We start from the raw sequence: 19,342 nt of genomic DNA, 5'->3' as shown, positions 1-19,342 counted from the left end.
AAGCAGTAACCGGGTAATAGCCAGAAATTAGTCCTTGATCATTTGTAGACAGTTATATTCGGCACCCTGGTAACTGTACATCAGTGATTAGTACATTGCATTGGTCCAAGGCATTAGTAACCAATCATACTCAAGCACAAACAACAAGCTGTTATTTGTGTGTAGGATTAGCTCTATAACCAGTCACAATTGACATCAATCAGCCAATCTACAGTTAGTTCTCAGCTATCAATCGCAATTTACTCTCAACATGCAATTAACGGAATCAAAAAGACAGACAGTTTAGGACTATTTCTCTTTCTACAGATACTGCCCAACTTGCTGAACTTTTTCAGAATTTACTATTTTAGTTGTAATATATTGTGGTCAAAGCACTAGCAATACCCAGTGACCTAATCCTTGAGCATCAGAAATAAGTTTAGTTCATGTCCATAAGTGATAGGAGCCACTCGGCCCATCAAGTCTACTTCACCATTCAATCATGATCTATCTTTCCCTCTCAACCCCCTTCTCCTGCCTTCTCTCCATAACCCCTGACACCATACTAATCAAGGATGTATCAATTTCTGTCTTAAAAATATCCATTGACTTGGCCTGCACAGCCTTCTGTCGCAACAAATTCCACAGATTCACCACCCTCTGACTATGAGATGCAGTTAGCATCTAACTACCATTTCCTTGATCACCAGTCAAATATCTGGCTAACCTTTGATCTAATATCATTAGTCAGTCATTCCTAGAGCCCAGAGTCTGGCCACCATTGGCCAGCCACTCTTAGAACCCAACAACCTTACCCTTTGCCTTCGGCATTCAAACTTCTGAGTCATCCTCAGTCATCCTTTGTGAAACTTCAGTCTTACTTCCATGTTATAGTAAATGCTGACATTGTGTCTTGTGTATGTCTGCAAGGTGCCAGTGTGGGTCTGCCATTGATCCGATTAGTCAGACTTTGCAGTCATCATCTCATTAACTTTACTGTGCCTTCGGGGAGGAAACCCTTCAAACAGGCAATTGAGCAAAATGTGGGTTGAATTTACAGTCAAAATACAAAGATATGCTTGTTAGCTAAATGTTTGAAGTAGGCATATGACATTTACTGCCATATAGCCCGATTTATACCCTTGAGCACAGAATCTTCAAGATGTACAAAGAACTTGAAAACCGTGAACACTGTCCCAGACACTGTTCCATTCCGACATAAGTGTTTACATGAGCACTGGTTATGACTGAGGTGTACGATGCAGTCTATAAAGGGCTGTAAGGAAAAATGACTATCAGACCTTTGCTTCTATAGGTTTTAATTTCTTGTTTTCATTTCATGCCCTCAACTTGGGTACACAGAACATCATTGCAAAGGTTGTCCATATAGTGCCAGCGCAATAACCTGGCCCTCAACACCAGCAAAACCAAGGAACTGATTGTGGACTTTGGAAGGAGTAGAAGGGGGACCCACAGCCCCATCTATATCAACGATGGTTGAAAGGGTCAAGAGCTTCAAATTCCTGGGTGTGCACATCTCTGAAGATCTCTCCTGGTCCGAGAACACTAATGCAATTATCAAGAAAGCTCATCAGCGCCTCTACTTCCTGAGAAGATTACGGAGAGTCGGTTTGTCAAGGAAGACTCTCTCTAACTTCTACAGGTGCACAGTAGAGAGCATGCTGACCGGTTGCATCGTGGCTTGGTTCTGCAATTTGAGCACCCTGGAGAGGAAAAGACTACAAAAAGTAGTAAACACTGCCCAGTCCATCATCGGCTCTGACCTTCCTTCCATCGAGGGGATTTATCGCAGTCGCTGCCTCAAAAAGGCTGGCAACATCATCAAAGACCCACACCATTCTGGCCACACACTCATCTCCCTGCTACCTTCAGGTAGAAGGTACAGGAGCCCGAAGACTGCAACAACCAGGTTCAGGAATAGCTACTTCCCCACAGCCATCAGGCTATTAAACCTGGCTCGGACAAAACTCTGATTATTAATAGCCCATTTTCTGTTATTTGCACTTTATTCGTTTATTTATTCATGTGTGTATATATTTATATTATGGTATATGGACACACTTATCTGTTTTGTAGTAAATGCCTACTATGTTCTGTGTGCTGAAGCAAAGCAAGAATTTCATTGTCCTATACAGGGACACATGACAATAAACTCATTTGAACTTGATGATGCAGAACTGAGAACTGCAGTAAGCAATAAGAACAATAGTTAGTACTGACCTCCAAGGACATAGACTGGTGAATTTGGCACCAACATGTGAGTTGTATTTTAACATAGATACCTGAATGAGTAGGGAGGAACTGTAGATGCTGGTTTACACCAAAGACAGTCACAAAAATCTGGAGTAACTCAGCGGTTCAGGCAGCTGGAGCTCTGGAGAAAAGGAATAGATGATGTTTCAGGTCGAGACCCTTCTTCGGACTCAGGGGAAAAGGGAATGAGAGATATAGACGGTACTTAGGACAAATGTATGGAAGATCTGCAAAAAGCAATGATAATCAAGGAAACGTGGGTCACACAATAGGCCATAGTTGGTTGTGGGATAGGTGATAATGTGTTATACAGACAGAGCAACTGAAGTTCTGTTTTGATAGAACGAATGAGGAGAAGTAATATAAGCTAAGTAATGACATTTTAAAAGAGATGGTATTAGTTCAAAAGACCTGGGTATGGATTAACAACAATCCCTACGCCTCTTTCCTCACTGTAAACTAGGCAAATGATTTGTCGAGCACCTGCGTTCTGTTTGCACGGGTCACGTATTGGTTTGAACTTGAATTGTCAAATATCCACAAAGGCTATGACGAGCATTCTAAATGCAGATCTTCTGTTTAGCTGGACATGTAACTGATTAAAATCATTATGTTATTTATTAGCTATTCCATATGGCCATTGCCGGCTTATTTTCCTGCATTTATGGTGTGATAATGGACGAAAAATGTTCTACACTGGAGAAATTCCTATTACCAGGTCCATCAAGTTTGTGTTCCGAGATTATATTTTAACTACTACCACTTTCTTTAATTATTATCTTTATTGACCTCTAAAGGGAAAGCGATTAATTGAAGAGCAAAGTATTGTTCACTTGTTACAAAGAGCTCCACTAATCCCCACAATATTTGAGCAATCTGAGTGAATATAAAGTTACCAGCACTATCGTACCATTTTGCCTCACTTCTACAGTTAACTTTATTATCTTGTCTGTTCATTATTATGCAATTGAGACTGTAGTTTTCCAAGATACACATGAAGGGAATTGTATTTCCTGTTATATTCTAGTGCATTCAGAGAATACACGGAGAGCTGGGTGTCATTGTAAAGCCAGTAATTTACTAAGCTCCATAAATGATGCTGAAGAAATTATCCTGTGATATGCTTTATGAAGAATGTAATATACAGTGTTAAAATATTTAGACCTACTATGTACTTCACTGTCCATATAAGACTGTTGGTTAAAACAGTTTCTTTATCAAAGTGTTATAGGATCTTGACTCCTGACATTTCCACAATTTATATTACATTGCGCGTTGAATACCAGAAGAGCAGTATGGTGAAAATGTAGGGCGAATTGTTTATATGAACAGTAATGTGATAAATATGATGGATATTAACAAAGCAGTGTTATTTAAAATATTAGTTCAGTGTGGAATTGTTTACCAAAGCCTGTCACTTCAATATGGTGGACCCAATGCACTGTGAAATGTTTCTGAACAAGCTTAGTCATAATTGATAATTACCTCTGCCTTATTTTTTCTGTTTTGCTAGAACTTAACCCAGACTTTTACGGACATTTACCAGCTGGCTAGCTCCAGGGTTACCGCTCTGGAAGCAGAAATTGCTTCACATCAAAAACACATTGGGGCTCTTAAATCAGAACTTCAGACGGCATGCCTGCGTGAAAATAATGCCTTAGTTCCAGTAAGTTCCTGTTTTCACACATAACAGTTTACAGGTAGGTCGTTGGTAAATTATCAGCAGCAGATGTATGAAGACCACACTAAAATTTAATCTAAGTAAATATTTATACTTATGTGACAGTTATCATCATCAGAATATTGTAGGAAGATGTATTTTTATTTGTTACTTGATATACAGTATATGCATTGAAAAAAAATCTAAGTATAAATTTACACAGATCATACTTGTTAGGACTCGGAAAAGTAATGGAGACCATTTACCTGCTGTCAGGAAGTGCTTCATAATATACTAAATGTTATGTTGGTGACTACGTTGATCCAGATATCTGCCATTCGCCTGTTTCCAGACTGCTAAATGGGCAAGTACTGTTCCATTGTGACAAACAGAAAATGCACATTATTATGAGCCATAATATTAAAGCCAAAATTAGACTTTAAGTGGCCATACCTGAAATAATGTGATGGGGTTTTCATCGCCCCATACTGGTTGGAGCATTGGTTCACAGTAGTCTGTCTGATTGTTAATGAGCACCAGCTAATTTCTGAAGCTCATCAACACAATGAAGATAAAGCTGAAGGCTTAAAAAATGAATCTGACTCCTCTGACAAAAAAAATGACCACTCAAAATTTGTAGGCCATAATTTAAAAATTCAATGAAAAAGTTAAGCAACTATCTCTTATTTGTCTTTATCAGTCAAATTGTTTCATTTATTTATGGCCCAGTATCCTGGTTCTCATCTTTAAATTTTTACTCATTAAAATAAAAGGATAATAATCAATAATAAATCAGAATACTGTCATAGCATTTCTCACAGTTGTTAGGATAACTGGCTATTTTTTATATAGTTTTAATACAGTTTCCGGGGTTGCACAGTGGCACAGCGGTAAGGTTGCTGCCTTAGAGCGCCAGAGACCCGGGTTCAATCTAGACTCCGGGTGCTGTCTGTACCTAATTCGTACGTTCTTCCTGTGACCGCGTGGGTTTTCTCCAGTCCATAGATGTACAGGTTTGCAGGTTAATTGGCTTCTGTAAATTGTCCCTGGGGTGTAGGGTAGAACTAGTGTATGGGTGATTTTTGGTCGATGTGGATTGTTGGGCCGAAGGGCCTGTTTTCACGTATCTCTAAAACCTAAAGTGCAGCTGTCTCACAACTCCGGCGACCGTGTTCAATTATGACATCTGCTGCTGTCTGTGTAGAGTTTGCTTGTTTTCCCTGCAACTGTGCGTACTTCCGCTGATGTCTTCCCACATCCCAAGTGCTGGTTGTAAGCGGGATGATAGAAGAATAAGGGGTAGATGATGGGCACGTGTGAGAGAATAGATTACAGGAGAGTAAGTGGGGAATGAGAATGCTGGGATTACAGTGGTGGAGTGGTAGAGCTGCTGCCTCACAGGCCAGAGGCCCGGTTTCAATCCTGATGTGCTGTCTGTGTGGTGTTTGCACATTCTCTCTGTGGCCACGTGGATTTCCTCAGTGCTCCGGTTTCCTCCCACATACCAAAGACGTCAGGGTTTGTATGTTATTTAGCCTCTGCAAACTGGTCTTAGTGTGTAGAGGGTGTATGAGAAAGTGGGATAACCTTAGAACCAGTGTGCACAGGTCGGTGTGGACTCAGTGAGCCGATGGTCGGTGTGGGCCAAAGGGCCTGTTTCCATGTTGTATCACTAAACTAAACGGGTATAAACTCAATGAACTGAATAGTCTCCCAAGTCATGTGAAAATAAAGAGATACATTTCACTCAATTGCAGACTGAATTTTAAAGGCACAATACTGTGTTTTGACTGTGGCATGCTTATTGTTGGCACTTGGGGATACATTTCTAGGCAAATGTAGTTATAGCTGAAATGCTTTTGATTCTTAGCCTTCAGTTTTAGATAATATTACGTTATGAATTTTAGAAAATAAGAATGTATATTTTTTTGCTGATTAAACTTTAATTCTCTTACCTGGAAGACAATGATTTGGTGTTTATGGAGGTAATTGCAATTCATTTCAATGGCCCAGTTAGATTTCCCATTTATTGTTTGCACTGTGGTAGATAAGGGAATTCTTTTGGGCATGATTTACTGTATTTAACAAATAAAACTTAAACTTGTAAACTTGAGCAAGAATTGTAAATATTCACAAAATTACGCTTTGTGAGAACATTTCAATATAACATTTGAAAATGAAAATTGAATTCCATAAACTAAAAAAAGAATTTCACGTTGTGAAAATGAATGTTCATTCAGATAATGAAAATGAATGTTCATTATCTAGCACTTTCATAGAACATAGAGTAGCCCTCAATGTCTATGCTGAATATGATGCTAAATTAAACTAATTTCCTCTGCCTGCATATGATCCATCTCCCCACATTCTCTGCAAATCATTGTGCTTATCTAAAAGCCTCTTAAATGCCACTATCATGTCTACTTCCACCACCACCTATGGGAGATACCACCTACCCCTCTTTGTGTAAAAAAAATTGGCCAAAATTACTTCTTTAAACGTTTACGTTTTGACATTTCTAGTTTAAATCTTTTTATTTGAATTTTGAATTTAACAGCAATTTGCATACATACAATGATAACAGACAGTGATAATCAGGACATAATTGTACAACAGTATGTAAACGACCCTCAAAACCCTTACCCTTACCCTTACCCACTCTCGCCACCCGGGGACAAACAACACTCATATACGTACACATCCACACAAATATGATTTTAAAAAAATAAAATAAAAAAATAAATAATAAACTAAAAAAAAATTAAAAAAAAAAAAATAAAAAAAAACAATTGTGGGGGGGGGGGGAGGGGTTGAGGGGATAGCAGCTGCAATAAGACAGAGCTGTGATAGAGAGCATTCAGTCCTCTTCCGAGTCCGGAAACAAGTTAAGAGAGTTAACAAGTTCCAGGAAAGGGTTCCATGTATCTAGGAATGTCTTGGTAGAGCCTTTGAGAGAGAACCTAAGTTTTTCAAGCTTTAAGTTGTAGAGCACCTCCTTGATCCAGCGGGCGTGTGTCGGGGGACAGGTAAGTCTCCAGTTAAGCAAAATCAGTCTCCGGGCTAACAGGGTTGTAAAAGCCAGGACCTGCTTCAACGCAACAGAGAGGTTGGTGTTGGGGGGAATACCAAAAATAGCTAACAGTGGGTTTGGAGGAATAGTCTGGCCATAGGCTCTGCTTAGCACGTCGAAATCACTCCTCCAAAAGGTTGCTAGCTTAGGGCAAGACCAAAACATATGACTATGGTTGGCAGGGGATTGATTGCATCTGTTGCAGGTGTCTTTAACAGCGGGGTATATTCTAGATAATCTTGCGTTTGTGTAGTGGACTTTGTGAAGGACTTTGCATTGGATTAGGCCATGACGGGCACATATGGAGGAAGAATGGATCAAATCCAAGGCAGAGTCCCATTGCTGGTCTGTTAGTTTCGTATTCAGCTCGCCCTCCCACGCAGCTTTTAATGAGGTATAAGGTTTCAATATAACCGACCCTAACAAGTTGTACAAAAAAGAGATGCATTTCTTCCGGTTGGGATCTAGAGCTAGGATGGAGTCGGTCAGGGTTTCAGGGGGACGATTTGGGAAATGGGGGAATATCTTCTTCACAAAATTCCTAACCTGGACAAAACGAAAAAGGTGGGAGTTTGGGAGGCTATAGTTGTACGAAAGCTCCGCAAAAGACGAAAAAATGCCATCCTTGTACAGGTTTTTGATACTACTGATGCCATTACTATGCCAGGTTTTGAATGCGGAGTCTGTACTTGAAGGTTTAAAGATGTGATTTTTAAGCAGTGGGGTCAAGATGGAAGGGCCTTGTAAACCGAAGTTTTTCCTAAATTGACTCCATATCTTGAGCGAGAGGGACGCAATTGGGCCTGCACCCGCAGATGTTATAGAAAGGGGGAGTTGAGAGCATAGGACAGACCGCAACGGGAGATGTGAACTCGCCTTTTCCATGTGTACCCAGGTCGGTAGGTGGTCGCAATCGTCATTCATCCAGTACAGGATTTTTTGCAAGTTAGCAGCCCAGTAGTATCGCCTAAAGTCAGGAAGTGCCAAACCGCCGTCACTCTTAGGAGACTGTAGTAGCGTCTTTCGAATTCTGGCCGGTTTGCTACCCCATAAAAATTTAGATATTCTCCTTTCTAATTTATCAAAAAAAGATTTAGTGATAAATATAGGAACATGCTGGAAAAGGTACAGGAATTTGGGTAGGACGACCATCTTGACCAGATTTATCCGGGCCGCGAGGGATAACGGTAAGACTGACCAGCGGTCAGTCTCTTTCAGCTTTCTCAACCAGAGGCAGGAAGTTTGTGCGGAACATATCAAATATAGGTATTGTGATTAAAAACGCCGAGGTAGCGAAATCCGTCCTCCGCCCATTTGAATGAGGTTAAAGAGCCGATGAGTTAATCGGTAATAGTTCACTTTTTTGGTAGTTAAGTTTATAACCAGAGTACACCCCAAACCGTTCTAAAATATTCATAATCACAGGGAGAGAGCTGACTGGATTTGAGATGTACAGGAGAAGGTCATCCGCATACAATGAGACTTTATGAATTGTGTCAAACCGTGTGATACCTTTAAAGCCCTTCTCTGAGCGTAACCAAACCGCCAAGGGTTCTATCGCGACAGCAAACAGAAGTGGTGATAATGGGCAACCCTGCCTGGTACCTCTCCGAAGGGGGAAGTGGGGCGACAGTGTGTCGTTTGTTTGTACTGAGGCCACCGGGGACGAGTATAATAGACTGACCCAATAAATGAAACTATTGCCGAGGCCAAACCTGTCCATCGCCTCGTATAGGTACTTCCACTCGACCCTTTCGAAAGCTTTTTCGGCGTCGAGGGAGACCACTATCTCCGGGGTCTCACTACTTGGTGAATGGATGATGTTAAGGAGACGCCTAGTATTGTGGGAGGACTGTCGGCCTGGCATAAACCCTGTTTGATCTAATGAGATAATAAAGGGCATCACTTGTTGAAGATGGAGCGCAAGAACTTTAGAGAGGATTTTGAGGTCCACATTCAAGAGTGAAATTGGTCTATAGCTACTACAAAGCAGAGGATCTTTTTCCTTTTTAAGAATTAGGGAGATAGTAGCCAACGACAAGGTGGGCGGTAGGCGACGATGTGAAAACGCCTCATTGTACATATCTCTCAGGACTGGTGCGAGGAGAGCCGAGAAAGCTTTGTAATATTCTACAGTGAAGCCGTCAGGGCCGGGCGACTTTCCGCTTTGCAGCGATGTGATGGCTGCTTGGACCTCAGTGACAGTTATGGGACCACCCAAGACTCTCGTGGCTTCATCGTCAATTCGGGGAAACGTCATACTACGGAACATGTCATCTGCAGTGGGAGGACAATCCGAAGCGTATAGCTCAGCGTAAAATTTAGCAAATGCTTCATTAATTCTAAGAGGATCGGTATGAATCTCCCCTAAGCTGGATCTAATGGCTGGAATTAGCCGTGAAGTCGCCTCGGTTCTGGCCTGATGGGCCAAAAGCTTCCCAGCTTTATCCCCAGATTCAAAAAAGTGTTGCCTAGATTTAAGCAGTTTTGACATTTCTGCCATGGGAAAAAGATTCTGACTGTTTACCCCATCTATGACTCATGATTTTATATACATCAGGTCTCCCATCAATCTCTGATGCTCGAGAGAAAACAACTCAAGTGTTTCCAATCTCTCCTTGTAGCTAATACCCTCTAATTAATGAATCTCATCTGCACCTGCTCTAAAGCCTCTATTTTCTCTAGAATTGGCCAACCAGAACAATTAATACTCCAAATGTGGCATTACCAAAGTTTCACAAAATTGAACGTGGCTTCCTGACTCTTACACTCAAAGCCCCGACAAATGAAGGCAAGCATACCATATGCCTTCTTTACCACTTTATCTACTGGTGTTACCACTTTCAGGGACCTACGGACTTGGAGTCCTAAATCCCTCTGTACGTCAAGATTGTTATAGGTTTTGCTATTACCTGTATATTTTCCCTTTACTTTCGACCTCCCAAAGTGTAAACTTTACACTTGTTTGGCATAAACTCCATTTGCCATTTTTCCACCAATATCTGTAACTAATTTATATCCCACTGTATCCCTAGACAGCCTTCCTCACTGTCTGCAAACTTAAAAGCTGCCGTGTAATGCTCTAAGCTAGTTATTATAAAATAGGCCTGGATTTAAGTGCCCAAGTTCCTTGCTGATCTTCATTGATATAATGCACCTACTTTTTCTGCATCAGGAAAAGTAACCTTTCCACCTGAGACTGTTTGTGAGCTGTAAGGTGAGACTGGTATCATGACGTAAAACAAGAAGTACAACTAAATTCCTCCAGGGACCATTAGCTGATGAAATAAAAGCTCCAATATTTTTCTATCTGTCAAAGCTGTTGTTTTTCAAATCTCTCTTAATGCAAGGCATTTCAAAATATTTGTAAGGAGTGAAACAAACAGTGAAAATTTGTTTATAAAATATTAAATAAAATAATGTTAAACAATTTAAAACATTACTATATATTCAAATAATGAAAATCAAATATAATTTAGATTATTACTTTTCTTCCTCATAGCCTTGACATCTCAATTGAAATGAATGGTCTTGCAGATCCTGCTTTAGGATCGGAGAGCCGATTCCCAGGGATAACGGCTGGGAAATTACGGCAAGCTCCTGCTCCACTGTTCTGCTCCACACAGTCTAGCAGTGAAGTGCCGCCATGAGATCACCATCAAGCTTGGCCAGCAAGTTCAGGTCATCCGCATTCACATGGGAGTTCCAAACTTGTCTGCACTTACAAGAACAAATTCCAGCAGTTCTGCTTTGCAAAATCCAAGCCATGGTTTTTTTTGCTTTGGAAATTAATTCAAATTTAGTTTCTAGATGGGAAAAAGGAGGAATGAGTTGAAAAATTAAATCCATTTAAATCCAAATTCAGAATTGGTGGCAGGAAATACATTGTACACTAAGTGTACATAAAATTAGCTTCTGAATAAAGTAGAGCAACAGCATCTTACAATTCTATAACATTTTAATATATTACAACGGCTCAATGTGCTTTTACAAGTGTGTTATCAATTTGCTGTTACCAATGATTCCAACTTTCGCATCTGCATCATAATTAAAAATGTTCAGCCTTTATATTCATATTTTTCCATGGTCTTAACATCCCATCTCTAGAATCTTCCTGGTTGAACAAACATGGATTGTCAGAGGTTGGGGGGAGATCTGATAAAAGTGTATACATTTGTGGGAGATATAGATAAGGTAGACAGTTGGACCCTTTTCCAAAGATGAAAATATCAAAGTGTTAAGGCATAGTTTTGTGGTCAGAGGGGGTGAATTTAAAGGATATGTAAGAGTAGTGGGTGCCTGGAATGCACTGCCAGGGGTGGCGGTGGAAGCAGATAAGATGGTGGTATTTAAGAGGCTTTTAGATAGGCATATGAATATACAGGGATTTGAGGGATATAGATCACATGCAGATAGAGGAGATTAGTTTAACATGGCATCATGTTCGGACAGACAATGTGTTCCAATATATGTTAGCATGAAAGGAGACTTCAAAAAACATAATCAGATTTGTAAGACACGATCTCCCACGTACAAACCATGCTGATTATCCCTAATCAGCGCCTATCTAAATCCATATATATCTTATGTCATAAGGAATAGGAGTATAATTAGGCCATTCGACTCATCAAGTCTACTCCGCCATTCATTCATGGCTGATCCATCTCGCCTTCCAAACCCCATTCTCCTGCCTTCTCCCCATAACCTCTGATACCTGTACTAATCAAGAATCTATCTATCTCTGCTGTAAAAATATCCACTGACGGCCTCCACAGCCTGTGGCAAATAATTCCACAGATTTACCACCCTCTGACTAAATACATTTCTCCTCATCTCCTGAGGCTATAACTTCTAGTCCTAGACTCTCCCATTAGTGGAAACATCCTCTCCACATCCACTTTATCCAAGCCTTTCATTCTTCTATATGTTTCAATGTGGCCACCCCTCATTCGTCTAAACTCCAGCTAGTACAGGCCCAGTGCCGACAAACACTCATCATAGATTAATGGACTCATTCCTGGAATCATTCTTATAAACCTCCAGAGTCAGCACATCCTTCCTCAGATATGGTGCCCAAAATTGCTTACATCCTTAAGAACCCTCTCCAGTAGCTTGCCTACTACAGGTGTTAGACTCACTGGTGTAACAGGACATGTTAGTAGGTTATTATGCAGATTTTATGTCATCTTAGTTCATTCAGCGCTAAAGATTTTACAAGATATAATAAGTGATGTTACCAGTGATTCCACGGTTAGCATCTATATCATTATTTTAAATTTTTTGTCCTGTGCATTCAAATCTTTCCATGGCGTCAACCCATCTAATTTCTAGAATCATCCCAGCCTATCATCTAATCAGAGAAACTTGCACTCTATTTCCTTTTACAATGTCAAAGTGCTTAAGAGCTGGAGGTACATTTTTTAAAGTGTTGTCAGTGTTATAATTTAGGATTCAGATTAATTTATTAATAAACATCAGGATGTAATTATAATCCTAGTTTGCATGAAACTCATAAAGTACACTGATCATCACAATAAATGCAACGATGAATGCAAAACAGCAGAATGGTACAAAGATTGCAATGCCATCTGAAGTAGTGTAAAAAAAACTAAAGTACTATTGTAGAGGCACCAAATGCGGTGACAAATTTGTTACTTTATTCAGGCGTAATAGGTTTGTTATATATGCACATTGTTCCTCTAACACAAAGTTGTTGTTGCTGCTGTGAGGCTGGCACCTCGTGGGCTCGAGCTGAGCCCCTACTGAGGTGGAAGAACACTCACCCGTAGAGAGAAGAGAGCTGGTCAGCTTGAAGTAAGAGAGAGAGAAGAGAGTGAGAGGATTGTCCTGGGGTTGGTTATATATACCAGGACACACCACTCCCTATACCCCGCGACAACTCATCCCTGCCATTGCCCAGTCACATGACCCGACCCCCGACAGCTGAGGGTTTGTGTAGCTAGTGGCCCAACCACCGTGTGCCGCCACACTATAATGGAATGACATAATGAGGGAGAATTGAGAGTGAGGGTACGTTGCAGCACCTTTGGCAAGCGGATGTGTAATAGGTGATTGGTTCAAGAGTCTCATAGCAGAAGCTCCTATATCTTCTCCCAGATGGTAGTAGAGAGAAAAGGGAATGGCCAGGGTGGCAGGCATACTTGACAATAATGCCTCGCTTCCTGATGCAACGCACTGTGAACACTGTAATAGAAGGAAATTATGACCCTGTGATGGAATGGGCTGTGTTCACCAATCTCTGCAGGTCCATGGGATCAAGATCAGAGCCGTTGCCTTTCCAAGATGCATCTCATTAGAATACTTTCTGCAGTGCATCTCTCGAATCTTTAGGGAATCCTTGTAGACATGCCAAATCTTCACAGATACCTCAAAAAATAAATGCGCCAATGCGCCTTCTTGATAAACACATCTGTGTGATGTCACCAGGTTAGGTTGCTAGTGCTATTGACGCCTAGAAATTTGAAGTTATCAACAATCTCTACAGCTCTATGGATATTCAATTCCCCCGTTTCCATAGTTCAACAATCAATTCTTTCATCTTGCTGACATTAATGGTTGTTGCTGGCCTGACACCATGAAACACAGTTCCTGATCTATTTCCTATACTCCGCTTATCAAGTTGGGGTTATTATCTGGCTACACAGCCATCCGTGCTCATGAAGAAGAGCAGGAGACTGCACAGACAACCTAGAGAAATACCAGTGTTGAAGGAAATATTACGACTAATTCTAACCATGATATTTGTCGTTCAGGAAGTCCAGAAGCCAGTGCAAAAGAAGGCTCCAAGGTACAGAAATTTAGAGATGAGCAATTCAGTATTATGGTGTTCAAGGCTGAGCTATAGACAATGTGTAACACACTGACTTGGTGTTCGTATTGTCAAGGTGACCCTGAACTGAATGTAGTGGAAGGAAGATGGTGTTTTCTGTAGAATTATTTTTCCTGCACGCAAATGTGGGTCGCTACCAATCTTGCAAAACACCATTATAATTGATGTAAGAGCTACTGGGTGGTAGTCATTGCGACAGGGCACTTTACTTTTCATGGGAACTGGAATAATAGAGGTTTCCTTAAAGCAGATGGGACCAGTAAACTGTTGAAGAGAGAGGTTAAAATGTCAGTGAAGACTGACCACTTGATTAGTGCACGATTTCAAAACTCACTCAGGGATTTCATCTTGGCTGGTTGCTTTCTGAGAGTTTACCCTCATGAAAACAGACCTAACCTGCTACAGAAACATCTGGGACAGAACCAGAAGGGGATGGGAATCTTGGTGGAACTTAGTTTGCCTGTTTAAAATGGATGTAAAAGGTGGTTCATCTGGTAGAGATGAGCTGTTGCCAGAAATTGCCCCCGATTTCGGCTTGAGGTCCGTGATGCTATTCAGGCTCTGCCACAGTTGCCTGGCATCCACCTGATTGAATTGAGCCTCTATGAGTCTGTGACTGTCATACTTGGCCTTCTTATACAGTACAGGCTCTTGAAAGGATTTAGCAGAGAGTGAATCTCCCTGTTCATCCAAGGTTTCTGGTTAGGATAAGCTTAATTGTATTTGGTTGGACCCGGTCGAGAAAGCATTTCTCGAAGAAACCAGTCACGATCTGAGGTATGGCTCGAAGAAGTAATCTTTAACATGTTCCAATCCACCAACTCGAGACAGTCCTGAAGATCATTGGAGCCTTGCACTTCAATCTCTGTCTGCAATCCGGTAGGAGCTGTCACAACAGATGATCAGACTGATCAAAATGAGGGCAAGGTTTGGAGCCACAGGCATGCCTGATAGTGGTGTAGCAGTGCTCCAGAGCAGGGGGCTCCAAACTTTTCAGCATGAGGGTCACATTATATATTTGGCACATTTTTGCGGGCCGTACACACACACTCACACACTCAGGCACACACACACACACACACACACACACACACACACACACACACACACACACACACACACACACACACACACACACACACACACAAACACACACACACTATCTCACACCCACTCACATATACACACACTCACATACACACACACTCACACCCACTCACATACATACACACACACACACTCGCCCACTCACTCACTGGGGCAACCGCCGCCGCTGTCGCATAGCTTCACTGTCCCCCGGGGGCATTGATGGTAACCTGTCAGCAGCTGCACACAAACCCTCAACTTGATAGCCTACGGCAAATTGACGTGTAAATTCCCGCGCTACCACAGAACCCGCTAAATAGCCTGCCGCACGGAACGTGTTAAGTGCTTGCCGCGGGCCGGGTAAAATCTCGTGGCGGACCGGATGTGGCCCGTGGGCCATAGTTTGGAGACCCCTGCACTAGAGTATCGACATTACTTAACGGACAGGAGACCTGCTGATTGTATTTAGAGAGTATGTTCATGAAGTTTGCTTGATTGAACTTCAGGGTTTGCTATCTCAAGAGAGTTGGTCCAGGTATAATTTGTTCCAAGGTTGGTGGTAGGGGTCGAGATGCTCTCAACATTTAAGATGTATCTAGTTGAGCATTTGCATTGTCTAGGCGTACGCTACATTACAAGTGCTGATAAATGGGATTACTCCTAATGCATACTTCATGGGCATTATGGGTTGAACAGCCTGTATCTCTGCTATATGACTGATTCCATTGAACATTTTACATAAATAATGTTTTTATTTTTTTACATTGTTGCTCTTAAATGTTTTGAATGTCAGAAATGTATGGTTTAACAGCTTTAACTGTTCTGCATTGTGGTCGGCCATTTCGGCAGACCCTCGAGATTGACTACAATTTATTTCCAGTCTAGCATGTGGATTATGAAATGAGGGAACTGCAGACTCTTCCACAGATGAGGATGGTGATGCCGGATGGGAGGCATGGGTGGCTAGTGTATGAAGCAGTCTTCTCTTTCCTTCATTAATGCAGGATTTTTCTGTGTTCCTTGTACTTGGCCTTGATATTTTCAACACCTCGTTCAATTAGGTTAGTTTAGAGATACAGCGTGGAATCAGGCCTTTCAGCCCATAGTGTCACCCATACCCATAGTGTCATCAATGATCACCCAAACACTAGTTCTATCCAACACACTAAGGACAATTTACAGAAGCCAATTTAACCTACAAACCCGCACATCTTTCGCATGTGGGAGGAAATGAGAAGACCCTTGTGTAGAGAAAACCCTTGCTGTCACAGGGAGAACGTGCAAACTCCACACAGGCAGCACCTGTAAGGATCGAACTCAGGTCTCTGGCATTGTAAGGCAGCAACCCTACCTCTGCACCACTATTTCACTCCACTGTTTATGGGCCAAGAATCGGTGGGGCATTGCATTTTTCAATAAAGCTTCAATCACATCCTTGAATCTTTACCTTTGTCCCCCTGGTAATCTCTTCCCATGACAGAGCTTCAAATAAAATGGCTGTTTTGACAGTCAGCTATAGTGCAAGTGCAGGATACGTCATACACTTGCACAATACCTGATTCAAATGAAAACAGCTGAATGTAACCAGAGCGTCAATATTGATGTTGGTCTGGGAGGGTCATTAACATTTGTAGCATGGATCAGGTTGAAGAACGGCCACGACACAAAACATTGTGCATCCATTTTCCTTTACAGATGACACCTGACCCTTTAAGTTCCTTCAGCATTTTATTATTTGCTTAACATTTGTTCACTTTTCTTGGCTGTGAATTTGTAAGATTTAAAAAGTAATGTTGGTATTTTAGTAATGTGGTTGCTCTCGGTAGTTCACATCTCAGAAGTACGGAGGGATTATTACAGAGGGGAGGGGGTGGAATAATATTTAACCGTCAAAGCATTTCTGACATTTATTTCGAAGAGCCAGTACTGTTTTGAACTTCGGTGATCATACTGGAGCTGGTTGCAATGTAGAAAACTGCATGGATAGGAATATTTTAGAGGGATAAGGGCATATGCAGGCAAATGGGACAAGCTCAAATAGATACTTAAGTCGGCATGGATGAGTTTGGATGAAGGGCTTGTTTCCACACAGTATGACTACTGCCAAGCACTAAAAAATGGGAGGATATCATCAAAATGAAACTATGATTGGCTTTTTTCAATACAGACTTAAAGTGCACGTGGGCATGTTGAACTGAACGTGAAGAACTGTCATGTGGAAATTCTCTACATTAGCACTGTCTCAGGAATTATGTGTCAGCATCACCCAATCATGGATGAAGGAAAACAGCTACATCATTGAGATAAATAAAGTATTGACCTTGAGTTGAAAGTATCCTTGCCATTTTAAATGGTATACTATTCATGCTTCTTCTACTGTTGCATAGAACACGTAGTCATGTAAACAAACCATTCAGCCCAACAGATCCAGACTGCACTGAAGCCTCATCCCACTTTTTCATCTCCCTCTTGTGAACATATCATTTTCTTTCTATCTTGAGCGTTTATCCTGCTCCTCTATGGCAATCCTACTCTTCTTCGGAATCACTTCCTGTGAGAGTGAGATACATAGATACATAGAAAATAGGTGCAGGATTAGGCCATTCGGTCCTTCGTGCCTGCACCGCCATTCAATATGATCATGGCTGATCATCCAACTCAGTATCCCGTACCTGCCTTCTCTCCATACCCCCTGATCCCTTTAGCCACAAGGGCCACATCTAACTCCCTCTTAAATATAGCCAATGAACTGGCCTCAACTACCTTCTGTGGCAGAGAGTTCCAGAGATTCACCACTCTCTGTGTGAAAAATGTCTTTCTCATCTCGGTCGTAAAGGATTTCCCCTCTATCCTTAAGCTGTGACCCCTTGTCCTGGACTTCCCCAACATCGGGAACAATCTTCCTGCATCTAGCCTGTCCAACCCCTTAAGAATTTTGTAAGTTTCTATAAGATCCCCCCTCAATCTCCTAAATTCTAGCGAGTACAAGCCGAGTCTATCCAGTCTTTCTTCATATGAAAGTCCTGACATCCCAGGAATCAGTCTGGTGAATCTTCCCTGCACTCCCTCTATGGCAATAATGTCCTTCCTCAGATTTGGAGACCAAAACTGTACGCAATACTCCAGGTGTGGTCTCACCAAGACCCTGTACAACTGCAGTAGAACCTCCCTGCTCCTATATTCAAATTATTTTGCTATGAATGCCAACATACCATTCGCTTTCTTCACTGCCTGCTGCACCTGCATGCCTACTTTCAATGACAGGTGTACCATGACACCCAGGTCTCGTTGCATCTCCCCTTTTCCTAATCGGCCACCATTTAGATAATAGTCTGCTTTCCTGTTTTTGCCACCAAAGTGGATAATCTCACATTTATTCATATTATACTGCATCTGCCATACATTTGCCCACTCACCCAGCCTATCCAAGTCACCTTGCAGTATTCACCATTCCCGCAGTATAGAATCTATAGACACAGTATAGAACCTATCATTTGCCAGGTTTTGTCCCGTCCCCCCCCCGCCCCGCCCCCCCCCCCCCCCCCACCTCTTTTCCAACCTCCTCCTTCCCAACTACAATTAATCTGAAGAAGGGTCCCAACCTGAAATGTCACCTATGCTTGTTCTCCAGGGATGTTGCTTGGCCCGTGGAGTTACTCCAGCACTTTTGTAAACCAGCATCTACAACAGTTGTGCATGTTGACTCTATGGAAATTTCTGATAAATTTCCTTTCACCCTTGGGAAGGACATTTAAATAAATGGTACGGTGCTAAGAAATGTTAACAAACAGAAGAATTCTGGGGATCAAGATCATATTTTCCTGAAAGAGGTGGTGAAGGGGGCAGATGGTATCCTTTCCTCAATAGGTCAAGATGTAAAATGTAAAAGCTTAGATATCGGAGACTGCAGATGATGGAATCTTAAGCAAAAAACAAAATGCTGAAGAAATTCAGTGGATCAGACAGCATCTGCGGAGGGAAATGTATAGTCGATGTTTCGGGTCAGAAGTCATTCTTCAGATAGACGATAAAAGCTGGCAACTCTACAAGACGTGTTAAATCTTAATTGGACTATTAAGCACATGGAATCAATGTCAATCATGATGCCCATCTAGACCAGCACTGGAATAAGCAAGGCACAGACGAGTGTGAACCTAATGCAGCCTGCAGGGATCAGTGGGGTAAAAGGTTGGCATGCACAAGATGGGCTAAAGGGCCCATTTTTGTACCATAACTCTGCTTTTTGCCATGGTCTATGGCCATATATATTTTCCCCTGTAAGTTCATATTAGATCTGCTTCCACCACTCTTCCAGGCAACACATCCTGGATTTGTTCTCTTTTCCCCTCTGGTTCTTTTGCAAATAGCATTAACTTATGAAAGGACCATTCAGTAGCTTGAGAACAGCAGGGGAAAAGGTGGT

General features: G+C 41.7%; 1 protein-coding gene across 8 annotated transcripts in view; it reads left to right on the top strand.

The window, feature by feature from the left end:
• The window catches only part of ccdc171 (coiled-coil domain containing 171), a 244,842-nt gene that overhangs the window by 200,912 nt on the left and 24,588 nt on the right, over nucleotides 1–19,342 (top strand). For all 8 annotated transcript variants that reach the window (XM_033018273.1, XM_033018275.1, XM_033018269.1 and 5 more), the window contains one exon: nucleotides 3,767–3,919. In XM_033018273.1, coding sequence (XP_032874164.1) covers nucleotides 3,767–3,919 — 153 coding nt within the window. The remainder of the gene's footprint in view (nucleotides 1–3,766; nucleotides 3,920–19,342) is intronic.

The sequence above is a fragment of the Amblyraja radiata genome, chromosome 3, assembly GCF_010909765.2.
Source record: "Amblyraja radiata isolate CabotCenter1 chromosome 3, sAmbRad1.1.pri, whole genome shotgun sequence".
In the NCBI taxonomy this organism is placed as follows: Eukaryota; Metazoa; Chordata; class Chondrichthyes; order Rajiformes; family Rajidae; genus Amblyraja; species Amblyraja radiata.
Note: the sequence above shows the minus strand (reverse complement) of the source record. Positions and strands in the feature narration are given on the sequence as shown.